General features: G+C 36.9%; 1 protein-coding gene across 2 annotated transcripts in view; it reads right to left on the bottom strand.

The window, feature by feature from the left end:
* Positions 1-25,490, bottom strand: part of CNTN4 (contactin 4) — a 987,359-nt gene that overhangs the window by 481,910 nt on the left and 479,959 nt on the right. For both annotated transcript variants that reach the window (XM_027586928.2, XM_027586926.2), the window contains exon 4: positions 3,458-3,599. In XM_027586928.2, coding sequence (XP_027442729.2) covers positions 3,458-3,512 — 55 coding nt within the window. In that variant the 5' untranslated portion in view covers positions 3,513-3,599. The remainder of the gene's footprint in view (positions 1-3,457; positions 3,600-25,490) is intronic.

Here is a 25,490-nt window from a genome sequence, read left to right as displayed (position 1 = left end):
TGTGTGTGTGTGTGTGTGTGTGTGTATAAAATAAAAATTTGTATGGATTAGCTTCAGAGGTGGCTAGTTCCCTCCCTTAACACAAAGGTGACTACAGTTGGCCTTGGGTTCATAATCCACCTTAATATTGAAGACTGTTCTCTCTCTCTCTCTCTCTCTCTCTCTCTCATATATGGCCAGTATGCAGCATTCATTCATTTGAAATATATTTATTTAATTATTGTATGACATTGTTCACTAGGCATTTTGAAGATGCTGGGGATACAGCAGTGATCTAAAAAACCCCTGCCTGAATAAAGCTTCTATCTAGTGGGTAAAAACATTTAGTATAAAGACAAATAGAATATATAGTTATTCATATTTGATAAGAAACCTAGAGAAAAATAAAATAAGAGGGGTATAGAATGTTGGTGAAGAAAATATTGTTATTTTCACTAATATTAATTTGTTTATTATTGTCAAGAAAAGCCAATTAAGTGGCATTTAAGCACTGATCCAAATAAGGTTAGAGGGTAAGTGACAGGGACATTTAATGGAAGAAAATTCTTGGCAAAAGGAAGGCTTAGTACAGACACCCCCAACATTTAGTGTACTTGGCAACGTGTATAATAACAAAGAAAAACCAAGCACTTGAAATAAACTTTGTAAACCGGCAGACCAGGAACTGCATCTCTAGTCTGAAGACCATTTTGGTCTGTTTTGTGCAGCCTTTTTATTTTCATTTTTAAAATTAATTTGAATTGGTTGGCAATGTTAAAAAAAATTAGGAGGTTTATGTATAAAAATGTTGAAGAACTGGAAGACCTAGCACAAAGGACTAGAGCTGGGCACTGGTTGCTAATTTAGTGGGACGTGTTTTCTCCAGTTTTCCACAATCACCAGCATCCTATATTGTACGTAGGAGTCACTATTCCTTGAAGAATGTTTCACTCATTTGTTAGCTTCCTTGTTCGTTCAGGTAGCGGAGTTTTATGATCCCTGGTTTAAATTCACTAAGAGGCAGGACAATAAAACCAATTTTGTAGAGAGTGGATTTTCAGACTACTCCTTTTTTTTTTTTTAATTATTGTCAGAGATTAAGTCTAGTATTTGGCAAAAGAGAAGAATATTTCCATTGTACCATAAATTACTAATCAATACCCTTAAATAATTAGCAGACCTTTCAAGATCTATATCTTGTAGGAGGAGTCTGCTTATACATTTGGATCTTCTATCTTATTTAGGAAAAGGCCCATTTGAGATCCACTAATTACAGTAAACATAAGAGACACAAATATTTTCCTTGCCAAAACTTACCATGAAATCTATGACTAAGAAAGTATAGGAAAGGAAATAAAATGAGAAGCTAAAGCAGTTAAAGAAATCTGTTCAAAATTCAGAGCGCTGAGTGCTATATAAATTAATGAAATCAAGACAAATAGCAAGAAAACAAAAACATTAATTAAAGCTCGACTTTACCTACACTGAAGGAGGCATATGGTAAGGGAATATTAATGCCATGTGAAACACTTCATAAAAAAGGCTCACCAAAGCAATCAATATACTGACTGATTTCCTACCAAAAGCAAACTGAATAAAAAGATACAGGTACTAATCTTCAGTGAGAATTCCAAGTTTTTCAAGACACAACTGAGAAGATTAATGTCTTCCTTGATTTTCAACTCTTTAATTTCTTAACATTTAGCACACTGGGTTAAATAAAGAAGCACATTGCTGTAGTCAAATACTGAGAAATCAATTCATTGCTTCAAGCTTTAAAGAATTATGTTCATCCCAGAGTATGAGAAGTTAGAACCAGACTGACTCAGTTGAGGCCTTTTTAGGAGGGTCAAGGTACATGTAAAGACTGGAGAAAAGCAAATGAGGCACAAAGCCTGATGTACACTGCTGGGGGCAGGGTGGGTAATGACAAGAATTAGGCTCTGACCAGATGAAGGAGAAAAGGTATAAAGCTAAACAGGTGTTTAGAAGCCAAAATGTCCATAATCAGGGAATGGTGAGGATGTTCATGAAGGCAAGAGGTTCAGAATTTAAAGGTAGGGTATTATAAGGCTTATGAGTGAATGAAGGTTTGCATTTAGAAAAACATAGTAAGAAGGAAAACCAAAATTTCAAGAATAAATTTGTAAGCATGAACTGGACAAATCAACAGTATAGCTAAAGGGCTATATTATAATGATCAAAACTATGGGTTCTGAAGTTAGTCTGCTTGAGTCTGAAACTTAACAGTTTCATCACTTACTGGCTTGGTGACCGTGGGTAAGTTTCTTACCTTCTTGCTGCTTCAGTAATGATATTAACAATAATAGTGTTGCGAATAAAAATAAATAGTTAATACCGACTTCTTAGTGGTTATGATGTAATTAAATGAGCTAAAGTACAAGAGCTTAACATAGTGCCTGGCATGGAATAAGTGACCTGTATATGTTAGGATTATCACTGCTACTTTTAATTGTATAACAATTAAAAATAATCTGTTCTATCAAGCTTTCAATCTATATAGCTATAGAACTCAGCTAATAGAACTTTAAGGGAGCAGTAATTGTGTCTGTCCTGCTCAGGATTATATTCCCAGATACTAGCACAAACCTGGCTCTTTGCAAGGTACTCAGTAACATTATTTGAATGAAGTCATGGATCAAAGTAATGGTGACCTGAAAGCCATTTTTATTTTATTTTATAAAAATGCAAATATATTCCAGGTGTCCCTCTTGGACTCAATACTCTGAATAACAAAGCAGGGCAGCTAGACTTACTTCAAAAAGGCCTGGAAAGATGCCCACCATCCCAACCTGAAACCCAACTCTCAGCACATGTTGGGCTTAAGTTGCATTAACATTTGCATTATGTATGTCAACTGGTAGGCTCATATCTTCCAGAAAACTGAGAAAGTAATAAAGAGCGTGTCTGAACTTTTCAAAGCCCTTGTCTACTAGTTGACCATTGGTATATGGTAAAAAAAAAAACTGTCTTTTTCGTTACTGTCTTCTGCTAACTATAGGTGTATCAAAATGAAAAAGAAAGAGACTTACTATCAAAAGTTGGAGCAATATTAACAAAGATATTGAAAGAGCTACCCAAATAAACTTCCATCCACTGACATCAAAGTAGGCAATACTCGAGACTATATTATTGGTATTATTGCCCAATATCTTTGTGCAATTGAGCAGTGGGATGAGCAAAAATAACAACTTTCAAACTAAATAATGGCTCAAAGAACTCTAAAAGGACTGAATAGGCAGGTGAAACATCAATGTCTAGCTTTGGATACAGCACCATTGAAAGAGCCACTAAAAGACCATCAGGAAAGTATATTCAACAGTGTCAGCAAATGCTAGTCGTAGTAACGTGTACTCTTATGATTTTATCATTGCCATCTAAAGTGAAGGCCCACTTTTGAATTAGTGTGAAATACAGTGGCATTTTTAAATCAAAAAGTTTTTAAATGACACTCTACCTGCAAGGCACAACATGAATGATTGCAGTACCAGCAGTTCCCATGGCAACCTCATCTTCAGTTTCCGAGGTCAAAGGAGTTTCAAGTCCAAGAACAAGTGAATAGAATTGCTGCTTCTTTTAAGTTTTGTTCAACCTTTAATCTGTGGGAAAGAAGAGACATTACAATGAGATTTGCAGATACTTCTCCTTGTGGCCTCTGCAAATTTGTTTTTACCTGAATACAAATAAAACTCACTTGTGGAAAAGTACTATTAAAGAAGAGAAAAGTATGTCAAATTATGAATATAAAGCAAACAAGCTGCCTTTCCTTTCCTTCCAAATAATACTTGGGCAGGGAATGGAACTGGTATGTCCCTGTGGCCACTGAGTGAAAGCAAGAGCAGCTCTGATTAGATATAAACCAACCCAAGAGCAGGGGAATGGACTATTTTTTTTAATAAGGTCCTACCCAATTCCTTAGTCTCCAGTCCCTATTCTTATTTATTTTCCAATTAGTAATACACTAAAAATGTCAACATGGAAAAAAATCCCAAGTTTTAGAATGGAGTTACATGTGGGAAAATTATAACTACTCTATCAATTTAAACATTTTTTTCCTTACTCTGTGTTTCATCTCTAGAATCCAGTAAAATGTGCAGCTCCAGTGCCTACTGGGAGAAATCCTACTATCTATGAGTAGCTGACTACTAGGTTCTTTTGGACAAATATAGAACATGATTAAAAACAGTAATTCTTCCATTATCCAGAAATCTTTAAAATAGCAGAACTTTGTAGTAAAGAAAGGGTCTGTATTCCAAAGGCTACAAAGCAAGTGAATGAGTGAAGTAGTCAGACAAAATGGTCACTTTGGAGAATGCAATCAATGTCCTGTCTGAAGCAGGTGGGTGCTCCTTAGCTCAACCTGATGGTTAATATAGGGGGCACAGACCCAGGGTTGCAAGACAACCTACAACTTTTCAAAGAAATTTAAATATTATCGTATTTTGAAAACCTCCCAAGTTTTAAATATTGGAAATCAGTTCAAAATATTTTCTTAAACAATGTGTGAACCAAACAATGTCAAATTAACATCAGGTGCCAAAGGTCTGCAACATGACCTTAGTAAAACAGAACTAGGACTGCATTTGCTCTCATCTACCCACTCCTTCTCCCTCCATACTGCCAGCAAGACATGTATTCATGCATAGATGGGGCACCTTTTGCTTTCCAGACACTAAGTGAGGCACTGGATCTGCCAAAACGCAGACAACCAGGTCTAGCCTCAAGGATCTCCTACTCCAGTGGGGGCAGTTACCCACACTTCATAAAACTGCAATACAATATGCCATTGCGAAGGAAGGAAGAGACTTACTAGCCTGGGAGATGTCATAAAGGAGAAGGGTTCCCACTTCATTTGAAAGATGAGCAGGATGCTACCTATTTATCACTTAGTCAAAGGAGAAAGCTAGGAAACTGGGAGACTTAAAGCTAGGAAACTGGGAGACTCAAATTCTCTTTACAATTCTGGCTATAACTAGTTGCATGGTACTGGGTATTTACCCGATCCTCCCTCCTTAAGATTGTTTCAAGGATACCTTCTTGTTAAGTAAATGAAACCTCTTTTAAAACTATACAGTGCCATACATATGCTAGATATTATTACTGTACATCCAATATTTTTATCCTGATAATAACCTGGGGCTTCTCATCGCACTCCCACTTATAAGGAAAACACTGTGACGGAACACAGGCTCACATGAAAACATGGAATAGCACAAGCTCATTAATCAAGGGCTCTTAGCATTAATTTATACTGTGTGGTCAGAGAAGCCTTTACGCTTACCAGGAAGCTAACAGAAAGTGAAGAACCATCATTAGAGAACTCATCTTTCTTTTGTGCTATTAAATAGCTCAGTTTCTGATAAAGCTAGACTAATATGTTGTGAAGACAAAAGGGACTCTTAACTTCTGATCTGCTGATGTGGCTGAAAGTAGGCAGCATCTCTAATTGGATATGTTCAGATACTTTTCTGACATGCATGGTGATTAGGCCATTTTAGATAAACAGGATGTGCTGATCAATGAAAACTATTAATGTCTTAAGCAAATGATCAGGGTATTAATAATTAATTTTGTGAGGGAAATGTCATCTCAGACCTGGGGATTGATCTACAATGTTAAGCAGTTTCTTGAAGCAATTAAAATTAGCTTAGGAAATGTATCCAATTTCATGATAAAGATTTAATTCATGATATGATGCTATTTGCAGTGTGTGTTAAGAGCTGTAGATTTTTAAGTATGAAGGATTTCAAGAACCTTACTGGCATTTATTTACATTCAGGTAAGGTAAGGTTCACCTTTACTAATCAGAAATAATGGGGTCATTGACAGTAATTTGTCTAGTGGGCAGTTGTAGTCAGAGAACCAGATTTTCTATATGGAGCTGAAGATTCATGAATCTCATGTGGGACTGTGGTGCAAGATACAAAGTTTCATAATTTCAGTTTTTCTACTAAAGCCAGAAAGAAAGCTGCAGGATGAGCCAAGAGTTATGTTGGTAATAGATCTCCCCTGCAGCTCAGAGCTCTCCCTGGTTTATCCTAAGGTGGCTATAGTAAAAGAGAGTGTACTCAGCACTAACTTTGAGACCTTGTCCAAGAATTAGACTCATAAATCCTAGAGAGGAGGTCACACAGAGAAAGAGGACTTGGTTGCTTTCTCTGGCTGAGCCAGAAGAAGATTAACTGAGAACTCTCAGAATATTTTTACACAATGCTAAACAGAGCAAAACTCTTCTAGCCTCCAACCCTTCGAACAATTTTGATATTCTGATATTAATAGTAATACTAAACACCTCCCTATAAAGTACTTAAGAAAAAGCAGGATTCATGGGACGCCTGGGTGGCTGAGTCAGTTAAGCTTCTGCCTTCAGCTCAGGTCATGATCCCAGGGTTCTGGGATCAGGTTCTGCATCAGGCTCCTTACTCAGCAGGGAGTCTGCTTCTCCCTCTGCCTGCACTCCCCCTGCTTGTGCTCTTTCTCTCTGACAAAAAAATAAATAAATAAAATCTTAAAGAAAAAGGAGGATTCAATTCCCCCTTAAGAGTCCTGATTTCTAAGAACCTACATGCAGGATCTGATCGTATCATTATTTGATTTAGAACTCTGCTAATTAAAATGCTGCTGGTATCCAAATAGCTCTAATTCAGCTGAACGAATAAGTAGATTTGCTTATTATGCAACAGGAACAAACAGTACAAGGTGCTGGGTGTGCAGAGGTAATAGGGTTAAGGGCTCTGTCCTCAAGGAGCTCACTGTTGGCTTGACAAGCAAGGGGACTAAAGCAGTTGTTATAATTCAGTTCAAGGAGTGTAAAAAAGTCTATTAAGTACAAGGTGTTGAGGATGTAAAAGAACATCATCTAACTGAATTGGTGGTGGGGCAGTGGGGCAGGGGCTTCAAGAAAGCTCTCCAATGGCCCTAAACAGTTGATCTGAGTTTAAAGAATAAATAAGAGGGAGGAAGGAAATTCTAAGCCAAGGGGATAAGGAAAACACAGACATGAAGCTGAGAACTTAGAGTGTTCAAGTTACAGCAACACAAGATAACGAAAACAGCAAAGTCTGAAGAGTCAGACTTGTGCTCTAATCCTGGACCTCCAATTCCTTAGCTACCATGGCTCATTTGTAAAATAATGGCAATAATACCTGTCTCCCAGGCTTAGTGAAAGAATTAGTGAGAATTTATGGAATGCACTGAGGACAGGTCCTTGATACTTAGTTGCCATCCTTGTTAAAAATAGCACAGCACAGCTTAAGTCAAGGGGCCCGATATCCAAACTGCCTTGAATGTATATTAAAGAATTTGGACTTGAATCTGAAGGCTAAGATGACAAGGGGAAGGACTTGGAACAGGAAAAGGACCTAAAAAAAAACAAAACTGATTTACATATATGGGGATCTACTTTAAATGCAATACCAGAAGTACAGGTTATCTGTTTTCCTTTCTTGCTTTTCTCCTCTGTTCAACAACTTAACTACATTTCTAATTACGAAGTATACTTCCAACATACAGCAAAATTTTCAAGGCCTCAAGGCAGCTTGGAAAAACACTGGATTTGGAATCAAGCATAGTGAGTTCTTTCTTCCTGGTTTTGCCAAAGTTATCAGACTTGGGAAAACCATTTAGTCTTGTAAACATATTTGTCTATAGATTGGGGATCATGGCATGAGCCCTGTCTTCCTCACAAGTGTGCTGTAAAGGTCAATTGACAGTTTTTTGAAAGTGAATATTAGTCATTATTACTGTTTAGATGGAGATTAAAATCTTCTCCCCAAATGGACTTTAAACCTTATGAAGGTAAGTAATCATTGATTTATTCACTGATATTAAGAGGCACATGGACAGTGCATGGCATAGACTAGGCAGTCAATAGTTGGTTTGTAAATGAAACAACAAATGTAACTAACATCTTTTGTGCTTTTACATTCCTTTCTTATTTAACCTTCATAAGGACCCTGAAGGTCAGGCATCACTACCCTCTATAAAATTATAGGCTTGGCAATTAGATTGTGAGAGGCTGTGGAAGTTGTTCAAGGTCAAATGTCTATAAATCAATAGAGCCTGTACTCAAAATCTATGTCTTCATACTTGAAGTCCTGTGCTCTTTTCTACCACAGTGACAGAAATGTAAATAAACCTATGTGTCTTTTAAAGCATGACATAAAGTTCTGATGGCGATTATTTTCTAACTCTGCTTTTCACGTTGTCCTTCTGCAGAAATGAAGCCAGATGCCAGCAAGTAATAGTGCAGAATCTGCATATTTATAATGCAAAGTTTCTGAGCTGAGTTCTAGTCAGAAAGCTACCTATCGCTAGTTTTAATTCACAAATCTTGTGACAGTATAAATGTGAGTAAGTTCCTTTCCCTCCAAGTGTAAGAGCCACATGACCATTTGTTTTCTTACTATTATTATTTAGAGTGCAGCCATTCGTTTTTTTAAGATTTTATTTATTTATTTGACACAGAGAGACACAGTGAGAGAGGGAACACAAGCAGGGGGAGTGGGAGAGGGAGGAGCAGGCTTCCCACTGAGCAGGGAGCCCGATGTGGGGCTTGATCCCAGGACCCCGGGATCATGACCCGAGCCCAAGGCAGACGCTTAACAATTGAGCCACCCAGGCGCCCTTGGAGTGCAGCCATTCTTAAGGCAGGAATTTTAAAAAGGATCATCCACATTTCCCAGTTGTATAGTTGAGCATTTTTTAAGTCTACAATTAGCTAATGAGGTGTGCAGTCAATCACAATGGTGGGGAAGCAGCGAACAAAACTGAAAGCAAGAGAGAAATGTGGCTTCCTTAGAAAGCAATCTGCCAATCATTTCAAGGGAAAATGGTATAAAGTCAAATCTTAAATTTCAACCAGTCAACAGATATTTACTGAGTGCCCATTATACAGAAGGTAATATGAAGAATGAAAAGAGTCAAGGTCAAGGTCTCTGGCCACAGGGGCACAGCAACTCAGCAGGTAGAAAAGATCACAGACTACACAAGTTAGTTTACATGTCAAATATATATAGTAGTATATATAATGTATACTTCCTATGGTTATGGTAGCTGGCCTAACAGGGTCTTTCTGAAGAGTGAAAATTCTTACCATATCAGTCAATCAAATTAGCTTACTAGATTTTCTCCTGTACTAACTTTTTACTCTATGTACTAGAAGAGACACATTTCTATTTCTATTTCCCTGATGTCTTCCCTGTTTCTGTGGAGACTGCAAAAAGTCTTCTTTAGGAATGGTGAGAAAATGTGTTTTGCTTGGTTTCTCTCACTGGATTGCTTGTCCCAAGCATTTCAAAGAACAAGGAGAACAGTGTAAAGAATAAAAGAGGGGCACCTGGGTGGCTCAGTTAGTTAAAACTCTGCCTTCAGCTCAGGTCATGATCCCAGGGTCCTGGGATGGAGCCCTGCATAGAGCCCCCCCCCCCCCCGCCCCCCGCAACAATCGCATCGGGCTCCCTGCTGAGCAGGGAGCCTGCTTCTCTCTCTCCCACTCCCGCTGCTTGTGCTCTCTGTCAAATAAATAAATAAAATCTTTTAAAAAAAGAAGAAAAGTTATAAAAAACCTGGAGAATACATTTGGAAAATGCCACCTATTTACCAAGAGGTAGATATGCATAAGATGGAATTCCTTATTTAAACTGTACTGGCCTACCCAATAGCTGATTTGGACTCTATTTCCATCATAAGACCTCATTAGAGAAGACATTGAAGAATTACAGAGGGTGGGTTAAAGTGAACAATTTTACCCATTTTTTAAAGGCTTTTCTGGACAAAACAGTGTCTCCCACTTGTGGCAATTCTAACTAGAAATTCAATAATTACATTAGGCAGATATCCTGAGGGATTAAAAACCAAGCAAGCCAGTATCTCATTATTTCAGTCACTGAAGGATATATTTATACATTCTGAGAGCCAAGAAAGTTCTATACACTAATTTTCAAAAATTTTTAATTAGCTTCTTAGAATATATACTCACTATCACTTTCTCAGTATATGTTCTCCTTATAAAACCTTAATCTGCTTTGATGTTGGACCTTTACACTTTGCTACTGGGGAGACATTTTTCAAAAAACTGAAGTAATCCCAATAATTAAACTGCGGTATTTCTAAAGACCCCTGGATTGAGATTCTGCATAACTGGGTTACTGGCTCAGTATTGTTATTTAATTGCTGGCCAAGTTTCTCCACCAGTAAAAGAGGAGAGTGAACTAGACTGCTTCTAAGGATGCATGAAGGCTTGACGTGCATCATATCAGAGAACAGTTGTGTATTTGGAAGATAATTAGTCAAATGAATGGTAGTCACCATGGCTTTGTCATCACCAAAGCTATTTGAGACATCTATTTCTCAGATTACACCATGTTCTCATCCAGCAAAGTTGTATGAGATGTACTGCTTTTAAATTCTATGTATGCTGCTCAAAAATATTAAGATACTAAGAAATAAACCTATCCAAATAGGAAAAGACCTGCACTCTGAAAACTACAAAATGTTGATGGAAGAAACTGAAGACAATACAAAGAAATGGAAAGATATTCTACGCTTATGGATTTAAAGAACAAATACTGTTAAAATGTCTATACCATCCAAAGCAGTCTACACGTTTAATGCAATCCTTATCAAACTACTAACAGAGCTAGAACAAACAATTCTAAAATTTGTATGGAACCACAAAAGACCAAAATAGCCAAGGCAATCTTGAAAAAGAAAAGAAAAGCTTGAGCCATCACAATTCTGGACGTAAAGTTATATTACAAAGCTGTAATAATCAATACAGTATGGTACTGGCACAAAAATAGACACATAGATGAAGAGAACAGAATAGAAAACCTAGAAATAAACCCACCACTATATGGTCAATTAATCTTCAACAAAGCAGGAAAGAATAACCAATGGGATAAGGACAGTCTCTTCAACAAATGGTGTTGGGAAAACTGGACATGCAAAAGAATGAAACTGGACACTCTTATGCCATACAAAAAAATAAATTCAAAATGGATTAAAAACCTAAATGTGAGACCAGAAACCATAAAAATTTTAGAAAAGAGCACAGTCAATAACCTCTTTGACATCAGCCATAGCAACTTTTTTCTAGATATGTCTCCTGAGGGAGGGGAAACAAAAGTGAAAAAAAAACAAACTATTGGGACTACATCGAAATAAAAAGCTTCTGCACAGCAAAGGAAACAATCAACAAAAGTAAAAGGCAACCTACAGAAAGGGAGAAGATATTTCCAAATGGCTTATCTGATAAAGGGTTAGCATCCAAAATTCGTAAAACAACTTGTACAAATAAACACCCAGAAAACAATGGGCAGAAGACCTGAACAGAGATTTCTCCAAAGAAGACATCCAGATGGCCAACAGACACAAGAGAAGATGCTCAACATCACTCTCCGTCAGGGAAGTGCACATTAAAACTACAGTGAGATATCACCTCACACCTGTCAGAATGGCTAAAATCAACAACACAAGAAACAACAAGTATTGGCAAGAATTTGGAGAAATAGGTACACATGTGCAGTGTTGGTGGGAATGCAAAGGGGTACAGCAACTGTAGAAAACAGTATAGAGGTTCCTCAATAGTTAAAAATAGGCCTATGTTTATTGCAGCATTTTTTTATAAGAGCCAAGATATGGAAGCAGCCCAAGTATCCATCAATAGTTTATTTATCTGCTTATTTCTGGGTTTTCTATTCTATAGATCTATGTGTCCATGTTTGTGCCACTACGATACTGTATTGACCACTACAGGTTTGTAATATAACTTGAAGTTCATAACAGATAAACAGATAAAGATGTGGTACACACACACACACACACACACACACACACACACACACACTGGAATATTATTCAGCCATAAAAACTGAAATCTCGCCATTTGCAGCAACATGGATGGAGCAAGAGAGTATAATGTTAAGCAAAATAAATCAGTCAGAGAAAGACTAATACCATATGATTTCACCCATACGTGGAATTTAAGAAACAAAACAAATGGGCAAAAGGAAAAAAGAGAGAGAAAGAGAGAGAGACAAATCAAGAAACAGACTCTTAATTATAAAGAACAAACTGATGGTTACCAGAGGGGAAGGAGATGGGGGTTTGGGTTAAATAGGTGATAGGGATTAAGGAGGGCACTTGTGATGAACACCAGGCGATGTATGGAAGTGCTGAATCACTATTATTATGCACCTGAAACTAACATAATACTGAAAAAAAATAATAAAGTTACGCTTATACCAAAAACAAACAAAAATTAAATTCTATGTATGATGCTATTACTGGAAATTTAATCCCATGCCACAAATGTATGTTCACTGTTCACTGCCTCCACTAAATAATCACTTATTGTGCTACTGTTCAAGTTTTATTTAATCTTTACTTTTATTAAAGTAATACATAAACATAGCTTAAATACTTATTCTTACTCCCTGGAGGGAACTACTTTCCCAGGGAAAACAAGTTATTTTTCTGGTATGTATCTTAATTTTGATTAAATATAAATGCTTAAACTAGTATTTCTTGATTTGGGGGTTTAATGTACTATTAGTTTATGATGATGAGAATTCAGCTCCCTTACACAAGCAGTCCCGATGATAGACACACATGCATAAACACATGCACACATACCTGGTTCCACTGTTATCTGAATTTAGTCATATCACTTAATTCGGTTGATAATTTTTCAACTAAGTCCCAGAGTATACTGCTTTTATTTCCTTTTTGTATTAGTTGGGATTTTTTTTAGAGTTAATAGTTTCCTCTTTGTTTGCTTAGGTTTGCAAGTGTCTATCACAAATTCATCTTAAACATTCTACCATATCTAATACTTTTGATATGTTTAAACATATCTGATAGTCCATCAATTTTAATAAGTTTTTATTTACAACATTCAGATACTGAACACTCTTAAAATTCAGTTGAAAAACAAATGGAAATAATGCCTATCTTCTATTATGAAAGCCATGTATTTGAAACTGTAATTATATATATAATGTATATTATGTAATTATCCATATATATATACAGTTTTTATGTTTTTGAGTTTTTAGTACAACATGTGTAGTTAATGCAACATGTTGCTTGTTAACTACAACATGTGTAGTTAAAGCAACATGTATGTTGCTTAACAAAAGTATATGTGATTAGGGGCGCCTGAATGGCTCAGTCTGTTAAGCACTAGACTCTTGATTTCAGCTCAGGTCATGATCTCGTCATAAGATTAAGCCCCACCTCGGGCTCCATGTTGAGTGTGGAGCCTGTTTAAGATTCTCTCTCTCTCTCCCTCTGCCTCTGCCCTTCTGCCAACCCTTCTGCGCATGTGTGCTCACACATACACACACTCTTTCTCTCTCTTAAAAAAAAAAAGCATATGTGATTAAGCTATTAATGTTGGTGGCAATGTAATGGTAGAATATAATAGAAAATACTGAGGAAATGATAAACAATACATCATATACAGGGTACTTACTATGTAGTAGTCTCTTATAAACATTAACTCATATCATCTTTAAAAGAACCCTTTTAGGGGCACCTAGGTGGCTCAGTCACTTGAGTGGCCAAATCTTGATTTCGGCTCAGGTCACGATCTCAGGATTGTGAGATCAAACCCCGAGTTGGGCTCTGCACTGGGCATGGAGCCTGCTTAAGATCTCTCTCTCCCTCTACCTCTTGCCCCCTGCCCTACCCTGCTTGTGCGCATGGCACACATGTTTTTCTCTCTCATAAATAAATAAATAAATACACATAAATAAATCAATACATAATTAAAATTTTCTTAAAAAAAGGAACCCTTCGAGGTGGACAATACTATTTTCATTTTAAGGGTTAAATAAATTGTCCTTTGTTACAGCTGTTAAGTAATAGGGACCGGGCATGAACTCTAAATGCCACCCCCCAAGTTTATCAAAGTATATTTTGCATACACTCATGTACAGTATTTTCAGTGTAGTTTGATGAGATTTCAAAAACTAATGCAATCATACAACCGCCACTACCATTCTACCAGGATGTAGAATATTTACATCACCCTTGAAATGAACTCTGAAAGTTCAACTTCAGAGTGTAGATATTTAAGTGCTATGTGGAAATTCTCCCAAATAGTTACAATGCAGACTTATTAGAAGAACAGGTAATTGTAGCATGTAAAAAATTACAGTGGTGTTTCCCCTTATTTAGACTGCTTCTCAGATACTTCATCCTTCCTTTAGAATGTCATTCCCAGGGGCACCTGGGTGGCTTAGTCGGTTAAGCGTCTGCCTTCGGCTCAGGTCATGATCCCAGAGTCCTGGGATCGAGCCCCTCATGGGGCTCCCTGCTCTGCGGAAAGCCTGCTTCTCCCTCTCCCACTCCCCCTACTTGTGTTCCTTCTCTCACTGTGTCACTCTCTGTCAAATAAATAAATACAATCTTAAAAAAAAATTAAAAAAAGAATGTCATTCCCATATTAGTACACTCTCATTACAATAAAAACAAAAAGTAAATCATAGCTGAAGATAGGAAAATACACGGCACCTCCACTCCTCTTTCCCATTCCTATGGAAAGCAAAGCTAATTGAGTATGGCACTCTTTCTTGCTTAGCCCAAGGGCAGTTCCAGAATCTTTTCAACATAACATTTCAAGTAGACACAACAAAATCAATATAGCTTGCAAGTAAAATTAAAAATTCCTTTGCCTTCCCTATGGTAGTTGCAAACACTGGCTTTAGAATTATGAAAGCCAGGTTCAAATCCCAGTTCTACCATTTAGCTGTTGACCTTAGGCAAGTCATTTAACCTCCTTTGGCCTCACTTTTGTCTTTGGTAAAGTGACAGGGATGATACAAGATTGTTGAAAAGAATATAAGAGAAAATATTTATAAGTGGATTCTGATGGAAAAAGGTGAGCATGGCTTTTGAGTAGGTAACCTTGTTGGGAAAAGAAGATGAGCAAGCAATGAAACACATCTGGGTTCAAGATACAATGGATGCAGGAAAGCACACTGTACTGATGGGGAAAACCCATATTACACTAGGTTCCTTCCTGAGCATTAGAGGAGAATGTATGGAAGTGGTCTGGGGGAAATGAATCTTCCCAGAGACTCCAGTCTCAGTCTTGCTTTCTGGGTATTGGGAAGTCAACTTTGCAAACTTTTTAAAGGTTCCTACAATCCAAGCAGGATGGGTTTCTTAGCAACCATCTCACGTTTGTTTTCCTTCTGCCCACTGGTGTGCTGCAGAGTGCCAATTCGGCTAAACTCCCAAATAAATCACTGTTAATGAAGCATGCTGCATATACAGACAGCAACAGGCATTTTTTAATCACCTAAACTAAAGAAGAGTTAAAGGTAAGCACAAAACACTCTAATACCTAATATATTAGGTGTCAGATTTAAAGTGGCAAGAACCGTATGACTTTCAGAGCTTTTACTTGGATGTACTTAGTGGGAAAGTAAAGCTTACTAGTATATTCATCATTATGCACAGCTTGCTGATTACTTGGACAGCCAAATCAGATATCCGATAGCTTAAAAGTGAGTCTGTACCTACTTAATCAGAAGCAGAAATAAGATTGCAAACATAAATGTACAAATAATGATAGGCTATAAAAATAAAGGGAATAAAATCTTTCACACTCTCTCCATTATTCACAAATTATTAATTACACTTCAAGTAAATGACATAGCATATAATACAGCAATGAATAAGACAGACACAGTTTGCCCTCATGAAGTTTATTTTATTCTACGGGGAAGTAAGTAACACAGTACTTTAAGGGTGTTAGAATAGTAGACAAACAAGAAAGTGTACTAGTATAAGACAAGAGTATATATGGTTTTTGGAAACAGACCTAAGTTCAAACATCAGTTTTTTATATCCAATATCTGAATTGTTTTGTAAAAGTTATTTTTTTGTTTTAAAGATATTATTTATTTATTCATGAGAGACAGAGAGAGGCAGAGGCAGAGGGAGAAGCAGGCTCCCTGCGGAGTGGGGAGCCCAGTGTGAGACTCGATCCCAAGACCCTCAGATCACGACCTGAGCTGAAGGAGACGCTTAACCCACTGAGCCACCCAGGCACCCTGTAAAAGTTATTTCTGACCCTTCAGTTTTTCATCTATATAATGGAAACATTGCCACCTACTTTAGAAGTTCACAGAGGAGTGCCTAGGTGGCTCAGTCAGTTAAACCCCTGCCTTCCGCTCAGGTCATGACTTCTGGGTCCTGGAATCCAGGCCGGAATTGGGCTCCCTGTTCAGTGAGGATCTTGCTTCTCCCTCTCCCCCATCCCCTACTCCCACTTGTGCACTCTCTCTCTCTCTCTCTCAAGTAAATAAACAAAATCTTAAAAAAAAAAAGAAGTTCATGGAGAAATATATGAGCTAACGCATGTAAAATTTTTATCACCATAATAACAATCTTAATGAGGGCTTTGTCTTATCTAGGGGAAACTTAGAAATCTCTCTATAATAAGTAGAGTCTGGGGACATGAAACTACCCTCCTCTTTGGTGTAGTGATGATATAGCATCTATATTCATAGTTTTCCATTTCATGCAATGGTAAATTGTGCATTCCAGATCTTGTGCTATCCTTTACAGAAATAAATACTATATTAGCACATTTATCTAAAAAGAAATATTTGAATAACCGTAGTATGTCTGGCACAGTGCTAGGCACTAGATATCACAATAAAGTCGACAAAATCTTATCATCATAGAGCTTGTATTCTAGTGCATTTTCCTGTTTATTTTCCCATGGACTCATTTTCTTGAAGAACAGATTAATTTCCTGCGAAGCACGCCTCAGTGTCACTTCCTTTATTCTGGGACCGCATGCAGATTATAGGATGTTACTATATCATTTGACAAACTCTTCTGAATTCTTATTTGGTATAGAATAGTTTACCAGAAGTCCCTGCATATTAAACAGAACTATTTACCAAGCAATCACCTGCACTCTCTTGTCTTTTGCACTGAAATCTGTACCTCAGGCATGAAAAATGGTAGAGTGCTAAAATCACAAGCTGTTTTCTTCCTTGAGTACTTACTATGTGTCAGTTACTATCCAAGATTTTATATAGATGATCTAATCCTCACAATAACTTGAGGAGGTAGGTTTATAATAATTGCCATTTGTCAAAGAGGAAATTGAAGCTTGGAGAGGAATGTGAGAGACTTATTTCTTTGGTGTTCCTTCTCCTGCTTTCTCTGGACCTATAAGTGGCCAATTTCCTCTCAGTATATTATGTCAGGGCAGATAGCACTGACATTCAAACGGAAAAATAAAGTACAAAGTTGGTAAACCTCTTTGCAAAGGTTGTCTCTCTGCGTTGGTGGGGATACCTAAGCATCAGATGCACACTAATGACTGAATTATAGCTTATGGATGCAGAATCATTAACATGGTAGGGGATTTTTTTCCCTCTTGTATTAGCAGCAGAAATTGTGAATGTGATTGTTTAAAATTTTTTTTTTATTGTCTTTATCAAAGGGTGGTTATCCATCCAGTTAGTTTCATAGCCAAAATAGGTAGCAAGTGATCGATGTGTTGTTTAATTAGGCTAACTTAGGTCAAACTGGGTAAACACTATTTGGTTCTAGGAAAACAAGATTTCAGGTCTGGCCGGTCACATATATAACAGATGTCCTGTAGTTTTGGGTGTGAAATGAGCACATACTGCCCATTTATTTTTAGCCATTCTATTTATGTTCTTATTTAAAATGCAATAGAGTGATCATTTCCAGCTATAAAATGGCTTTTATCTGAGAATCTCCAAAGGACGGTGCATTAATTCTTAGTACACTGGTTAGGATGAAAGTTAGGTTCCTGCATAATGGTTTTTAGGAAGGGAAACTGGAGCATAAAAGAGTATGGTGACTATATAATATTTAATACATTAAGAAGAAATACATATGTCTGTGCCTGAAGTTAATGCTGGGGGGAAATACTAATTTTACAGTGGAGAAACTCAGCTGACTTACTCTTAACCAACGATCAAGGCTAACATCACCAGTGAGAAGTCATACTGGCCTCATGCAGCCTCTAAAAGTGCCAAAAGTACTAAAAGGGTCACAGTATTCTTCTGTGGTTTCTTAGCCAACAATCCCTAACTTCACTGTAATCATGAGAAAACATTAGACAACTGAGTAGAATTCTGTAATATAACTGAGCAATTGTCTTCAAAACTGTCAAAATCTCGAAAGGCAAGCAAAGACTAAGGAACTGTCATGGAACTGAAGGATGCTAAAGAGAAGTGAATACTATAAAAGATGTGGGATTCTGGGTCAGATCCTGTAATAGAAACAGGACATTATTAGAAAAACTAGTGAATATCAAATAAGGCCTGTTGTTTACTTAACTGTTTTGTATCCATGTCAATTTCCTGGTTTTGGTTGCTATATTATGGTATGTAAGGTAATTAGGAGAACCAGAGGGAAAGCCAAACAAGAACTCTGTACCACTTTTTGGTAACTTCTCTGTGAGTTTATAATTATTTCAAAATAAAGCCAACACTCTATCAATCATTTCTTAGCCGGAGAATCAGACTTCAGAAAAAAAAATCTTTTTTTTGTCTTTACAACAGTGGATCTATCCTCCTAGAAAGAAATGTGCATATATCATACCAGTGTAGATGTTATATTTATGGTTTGCTACATCATCTCTGGATGAAGTTCGAAGATCATAAAAGTTTGCTCATAAAAGACACAATGGTCGGAGAAAAACTATATGAAAAAAACTCTATGTATGCCCAGGCTGCAAGCTATATTGTCAGTGTTGTTACTTTGTGGCAATTTAATTGATATTAGACTGCTGAATAAATTAAGATGTGGAAAGAACCAGGCTTACCTTATGTTTCTTAATGATAAATAAATAATGCCACAATTCCATACTTCTTATATGCTAAAAAACAGCATGCAGGTTTTTTCTATATTTCCCATTCACTATTACTGTGAGCTCTTTGCAATAAAATGTAAAATCTACATAAAGAGAGGAGAAAAATATGACAATGGGAATAGCTGTAGTACTATATACATTTTTTCATGATATAAAACTCCCTCCTTAAATTAGCAGTCTAGGCATGCTGTTGGTACAAGAAAATGTAACTCCAGTTACCTGTGGAAACTAAGAGGTAGCTGTAATCTACAAAAAGACTTTCGAGAAGAATTGTAACTAGTGACAACTTAAATTCTGAGACTGAGCTGTTTCAAAGATGAGACAAAGGACCCAAGACAGATCTAAATAGTTGAAGTTACTTCAGGAAAACTCAATCCCATGGCTTTTATTAAAGTCCATGCCCACACAGTTCAAGTTTTTATGTTATTGCCTCTCAACCCTTCACTTAACTACATGTCAGCTGTGAGTTTCACGACAATATTTTCAAGTAGAAAAAAAAATGTGATGAAGTATGTCCTCTCAATGCTTATGTTTTGTAACCGTAAATATGCAAAGGCTTTTATCTGACTTTTCCGTGCATCACATTTCAGGCTCAGTTTGTATCTCAGGTTGCCTTATGGAATGTCCACTAGAGGGAAACAGAAAAACTCCTTGGGAAACAGTATCCATGATGGATGGGAAAGAATAGCTTGCATAAATACAATGAAAGAGTCACCCAAATATCTAGCTGAGTTCAAGGAAGACAAAGGTTTACCAACCAGAAATAAATATTTTTTATGTACTTGAACAGTGTTCTGAGCTCAACAGAGTTAAGTCCTCAAGGGGGGTTGGTGGTAAGGGATCAGATTGTAATGGTTTACTTGTATCACTTCTAAGTGATGGCAGGTCTACCATTGCCATCCATTCCTCTTAAGAGATCCTGCATCCTGCTTTCGCCTGAATTCATACAAGTGAGGAATGAGTCTGGTAGCCATGATGAGCATGGTACTAAAAGCCAAGAAAAAAAAAATGGAGATTAAATGTATTGCTTTTTTCTTGTTGATATTAACATGAACTCTATGGAAACCATTCTTTGATTCAAATCCCCAAACCTTAAACAATGGCTTTGTCCCATTGCTTTTAACACCTGATCCTCCTTCACAACTGCAGTATCCCCAAGCACAGCCTTCAGCTTGGACATCAAAAATTTCATTTCTAAGCAATGTTAAATAGCCAGAATAAAATATATAAGTACTATATAATTCATATTATATACACATATATACATATATAACATCCCAGAGCCCAGTTGTCCACACAAAATAATTTGTTCTTTTTATTATTGTTATTTATTTGTCAGAGAGAGAGAGAGAGAGAGCACAAGCAGGGGGAGAAGTAGGCAGAAGGAGAAGAAGGCTCCCCACTGAACAAAGGACTTGATCCCAGGACCCCAGGATCATGACCTGAGCCGAAGGCAGGCACTTAACAGACTGAGCCACACAGGCGTCCCTGAAATAATTTGTTCTATAAAAGAAAAGGATTAAAATAAACCCTCACATCTTTTTAAGTGCTTCACTGTGCCAGACTGGATAAAGCAGACATATTTCATATTTTGTGATTTAGTGAACACAATATTATGATGCTTTCTAACTGAGAATAATTTCCAGAAATACCTCATGCATTTGCAAGTAAGCAGTCCAGGTGCACAAGGACAAGCAAGGTGTATAATTATACGTGTGTATATTTATATGCCCACCAGTTCTGTTGTCTTAAAACAGATCTAAGGCAAGGCTCTTCTAGGTTAATTGCTGTTGCTAAGCAAAAGGCCCAGGTTTGTCTTTAGAGTCAATCATTTCTTTAAGGTGTAACAATCCGGTTGGTCTCTTGGTGCCAATTTTTGTCTAACTACAAACAGGTAATAAAGTCTCCTTTGAATTTTCTAAAAATACTTTTTATTATTCACTCTTTATAATTTTTCTAATACTCCCAAATGAAAAGACAGTTTAATGTTTCCAATAGCAAGCAGATGGTTTTAGGGGAAAATATCACCTGGTTCTTGGTTTCTTAATATAACATAGGAGGCTTGGCGGCATGATACGTACTTGAAGGAAGAATCTAGAGCAATAGGTCACCAATGGCAGACTCCTTGGGACAGCTATACACAGCTTAAGGGAAATTCCCATATCTGAGCAGCCCAGCTCCCTCTAGTTCGTTCTCTGCATTCTAGCACCATTGTATTACCAGAGTGCAAATATGATCAAGCCACTCTCTGCAACTTTCCATCTATCTTCAATAATTCTACAGAACGAGGAAAGACCTGTTTAATTCAACTCCCACCCATCTCTGCAGCATATATCCATATTAGAGCCAAACTGTGGATTAGCTGGATAAGCCTAGCAATCTTGCCCCATTATCTTTGTATCTGCTTCTTCCCCATTTCTCTGTAGCTAGCTTGAAATTTGTACTTAGACAGACATCCTCTGGAAGCTTTCTCTGAATTTGTAATTATGGTTTAGTACTTCTCATCTGTACTTTGACAGAATTAAAATTTTCTCTTATTAGAGAAGTTATCATATAGTATTTTAACTTTTGTCTTTATCCCTCTTTTCTATTATAAGTTCCCAGAAAAGAACGAGTCTTTACATCAGTGTGTCTGGAAAGTATGCACACAGTAAATATATGCTCAATTAATTTAAACTATAATGCATTTGGAGCACCTGGGTGGCTCATTCGGTTGGGAGTCTGCTTTTGGCTTGGGTCATGATTCCAGAGATCTGGGATCAATCCCCACATTAGGCTCCCTGCTCAGCGGGGAGGCTGCTTCTCCCTCTGCCCCTCCCTGCTCATGCTCTCTCTCTCAAATAAATAAATTATTTAATTAAAAAAAGAAACAGTAATGCATTTAACTACAGAAGAAGTCCAAGAGCTCAAATTGCCAGCAGGAAGTAATATGATTAGAACCTAAGAAAAGAATAATCAGAAAATTACTCAGAACTAGTTAAGATGGTTAGGACTTTACCCTGGCTAGTTTTGTGGACAAGAGTTGGTGAGTTGACTTGGGATTTTAAAAGATTTCAGTAAAGATTTGCATATGATGACCTACATGGTAGTCAAATTTTCAGTTTGATAACTTGCTTCTAAATCATGGATTCTCCAGTAGGTTTAAGAGTTAATATGACAAAAAAAAAAAAAAAAATCCCAAGGTCTGTTTGGGAAAATTGAGTTAGCCAATTAGATCACTTTATTGCAAGACTTCTCATGGCCTTCAATAAGATGACATGGGATTTGTCTAAGAGAAGAGGTATTCTGGGTGGAGTTTCCCAGAATTACTTGACTTCAAGTTCCTCTTCATTCATGAATATCTCCTCTCATCCTCAGAATTCACTTTGGGACAAATCAGCCATCTACAGAAATGACGGGCTATTTAAGAGCCACATTCAGCCCAACACCTGTTTTTGTAAATAACGTTTTGTGGAACACAGCCATGCCTACTCATTAAGGTATGTCTATGACTGCTATTGTGATATAATGGCAGGGCTGAGTAGTTTGCAACAAAGATCATATGGCCAGGAAAGGAAAAAAATACTATTTTTTTTACAGTAAATGTTTGCTAATCCCTAATTTACAGTAGTATTTTGTTCTTAAGCATCAATGTAATTGTCAACTGGACCCACTGCTGATGTGTTCTGCAAACCTGTTCTACAAATGCAACATGAAAGGACCCACAAAACTGGAGAGCATCACATTTTCCCTACACACTGAACTGACCTGCTAGCAGCATTTTCTAATTTGAAGCCTAAACTGAGCAAAATAGGTTTGGATTGTGTGCCTTAAATCCTGATTAGAAACTAACACATATTCTTAAACTAGCTAATTAAAGCTTATAAATATAGGCACATTTAGGGACACCTGGGTGGCTCAGTCGGGTCAAGTCCGACTTTTTGATTTCAGCTCAGGTCATGATCTCAGGTTTCAGGGTGGTGGGATCCAGCCCTGTGTAAGGCTATGGGCACTGTGCCTGGAGCCCCCTTAGGAGTCTCTCTCTGCCCCTCCCCACTCCACTTATGTGTGCTCTGTCTCTATAATTAAAATAAAATAAAATTTAAAACAAAACAAAAACAAATATAGACGCATTTACCACAAAGAAGTCTGAAACTAATAATTAAAAATACTTTATGGAGAATTTATTAAAACATTAATATACTGGAAATCTTACTAAAGACAATTAAACCTTTATTCGGTAATTTGAAGAAATCATACTGATATCCTAAAGTACCTACAGTATTTCATTACAAAGATTAATTTTGATCACACAGGCCTAGAGCAGAACATGGTTTGTGATATAGATCTGATCTAAATGAAATATCAATTCATGCACAGTACATAGACTAATCAGAGACACGATTTTTTATTCCAGTTTGGTAGTTAAATATATAGTTTAATTCCTAGGAGAAAGCAGCTTTTTTGTTTCCTCAATTGTTAATCCACACAATTAAACTAATTCAAATATTGGTTTGATTCAGGGCATACTCAACACTATTTTGTAAATTGCTAGAATCAACCTCTTTGTGGTTGTTGTTTACTAGAAAACAGTGAAATGAAAAGAAACAATTTAGCTAGCAGTAATTTATGCTGATATTTACTTGCAGAAATAACGATGTCCATAGGTCAAAGTTACCTCTTCTGCACTGAATAATAAAGCACTTCTATGCCTTCCCTATGTTACTTATTAAATCCAAATTGTATTATAATTCCATGCTAACTCCTTGATTAGGAGTGAGCTCACTGAGGTGAGTTAGAATCTATAATTTACATATCTGCATCACTCATAACATGCTCAGAACGCTATCTTGCACACAATAGGTACAAAACGTATGATCACTAACTCACAAGGGCAGACAGATGTGTTTCATCACTAGCAAAAAACTCACAACTGTATTTTCCAGAATTTTTTTCTTTAACTTATCTTAAAAATCAGAATAACGTGAATTGTTCTGTCAGCCCTCTGGAATTCTCCCTGATCTCCAGCATTCCTAAAACACTATTCTAAGTGGATTCTACCAAAATACCTGAATGTTCTTGCTTTATTTTGTTCTGCTTGTACAAGTACCATGAGTTTTAATCCACTGGGGCCTAGATACATGAATCCATTTAAAAGGGACTTGGTGCTCCTTACTCTGGCCTCACTTATCTTAGGATTCAGTTCACCTTATGTATGTTTTCCCCTCACTTTATATAGTGAGAAAATCATTCTCCTTGAATGAAGAGATAGTGAAGACAGATAATTTTGTGTTCTTGGTCAGAAGGGAAGGGTATCTTGTTTTCAATACTGAATTAGGTAGCAAGAAATTCTGAGTATCCATTTTAGTCCAATTTTATTTCCTCTCTGATGCTTTACTGTTTCCCTAAATAAAATGAATATGTAGATTATAAATGAGGGGTTCTATTAATAACTACAGAAAAAAATAAACCTAAAAAAAAGCAGTTGTGAGCCAGTAAATCCAGCTAAAGTTGGCTATTCACAATGCTTGTGCATAAATCCTCTAATAGAAACTGGCGTGGGAATAAGTATTTATAGAAGAGTTGATGATCAACATGTATCTGTACATCTCCATTAGGAAAGATATTTATTTCCTTTCCTGCATTATTCAAAACCCTCACATGCCTGACAAACTGATGTTCCATGGTATGCCTTCTGCTATTACTATTAAAGAAGGTGGTTAGTGCCTTTTTCTTCAAAAATGTTTCTGTAATTATTTCAAAATAATACTGGTGATGTAAGTAATTTCTTCCACTTTGTCCTAATGTAAGTTTAGTAATCAATTTAAGTTTGTATATTTTTGACCACTACAAATCATCCTGATCCATTATCACTGGGGAGTAATAATAAAGATGGTATGTATGTGTGTGTTTAAGCCTATACACACTCAAACACATAAACTCTTATACATACACATAGGTATACACACACACACACACACACATCAAACATTTTACTTCTCCTGGGCACCTGGGTGGCTCAGACGTTAAGCATCTGCCTTAGGCTCAGGTCATGATCCCAGGGTCCTGGGATCGAGTCCCACATCGGGCTCCCTGCTCAGCAGGAGGCCTGCTTCACCCTCTCCCACTCTCCCTGTTCGTGTTCCCTCTCTCGCTGTCTCTCTGTTAAATAAATAAAATCTTAAAAAAAAAAGAAAAACATTTTACTTCTCCTATCATCCATACACATTCCACATTTTCTAGTTGAAGTCTTAATTTTCTCAAAATATTTCATTAGATATAAAAAAAAATCTACACACTATTTCTTGATTGATCTGGATCTCTAGTAAGGGATACCTTTTCTGGATTCTTAAGGAATCAATAACATGCTTTACTGACCTCTGGAATAAAAAGGAAGCTCATGGATTCACAGTCACTTTTCTTTTTTTCCTTCTCTAAATGCCCCAATCTGTGTATACCTATGAAAAGAAGGAATTGTTTCTTGTGGATTTGTGGGCCTTCAGACAGTATCTTGAGAAACCTGGTTGTTAATAAATTATTTTTCCACATGAGAAGAGTGAAAGCCCACTTTGTTTCACTAACCCTTTGGATGTAAAATGTCTCGAAGCACAGTACACAATCCTTGCTCTCA

The sequence above is a fragment of the Zalophus californianus genome, chromosome 1 (assembly GCF_009762305.2).
Source record: "Zalophus californianus isolate mZalCal1 chromosome 1, mZalCal1.pri.v2, whole genome shotgun sequence".
Lineage (NCBI taxonomy): Eukaryota > Metazoa > Chordata > Mammalia > Carnivora > Otariidae > Zalophus > Zalophus californianus.
The sequence above is the reverse complement of the archived record's forward strand: the minus strand, read 5'-3'. Positions and strand labels throughout refer to the sequence as shown.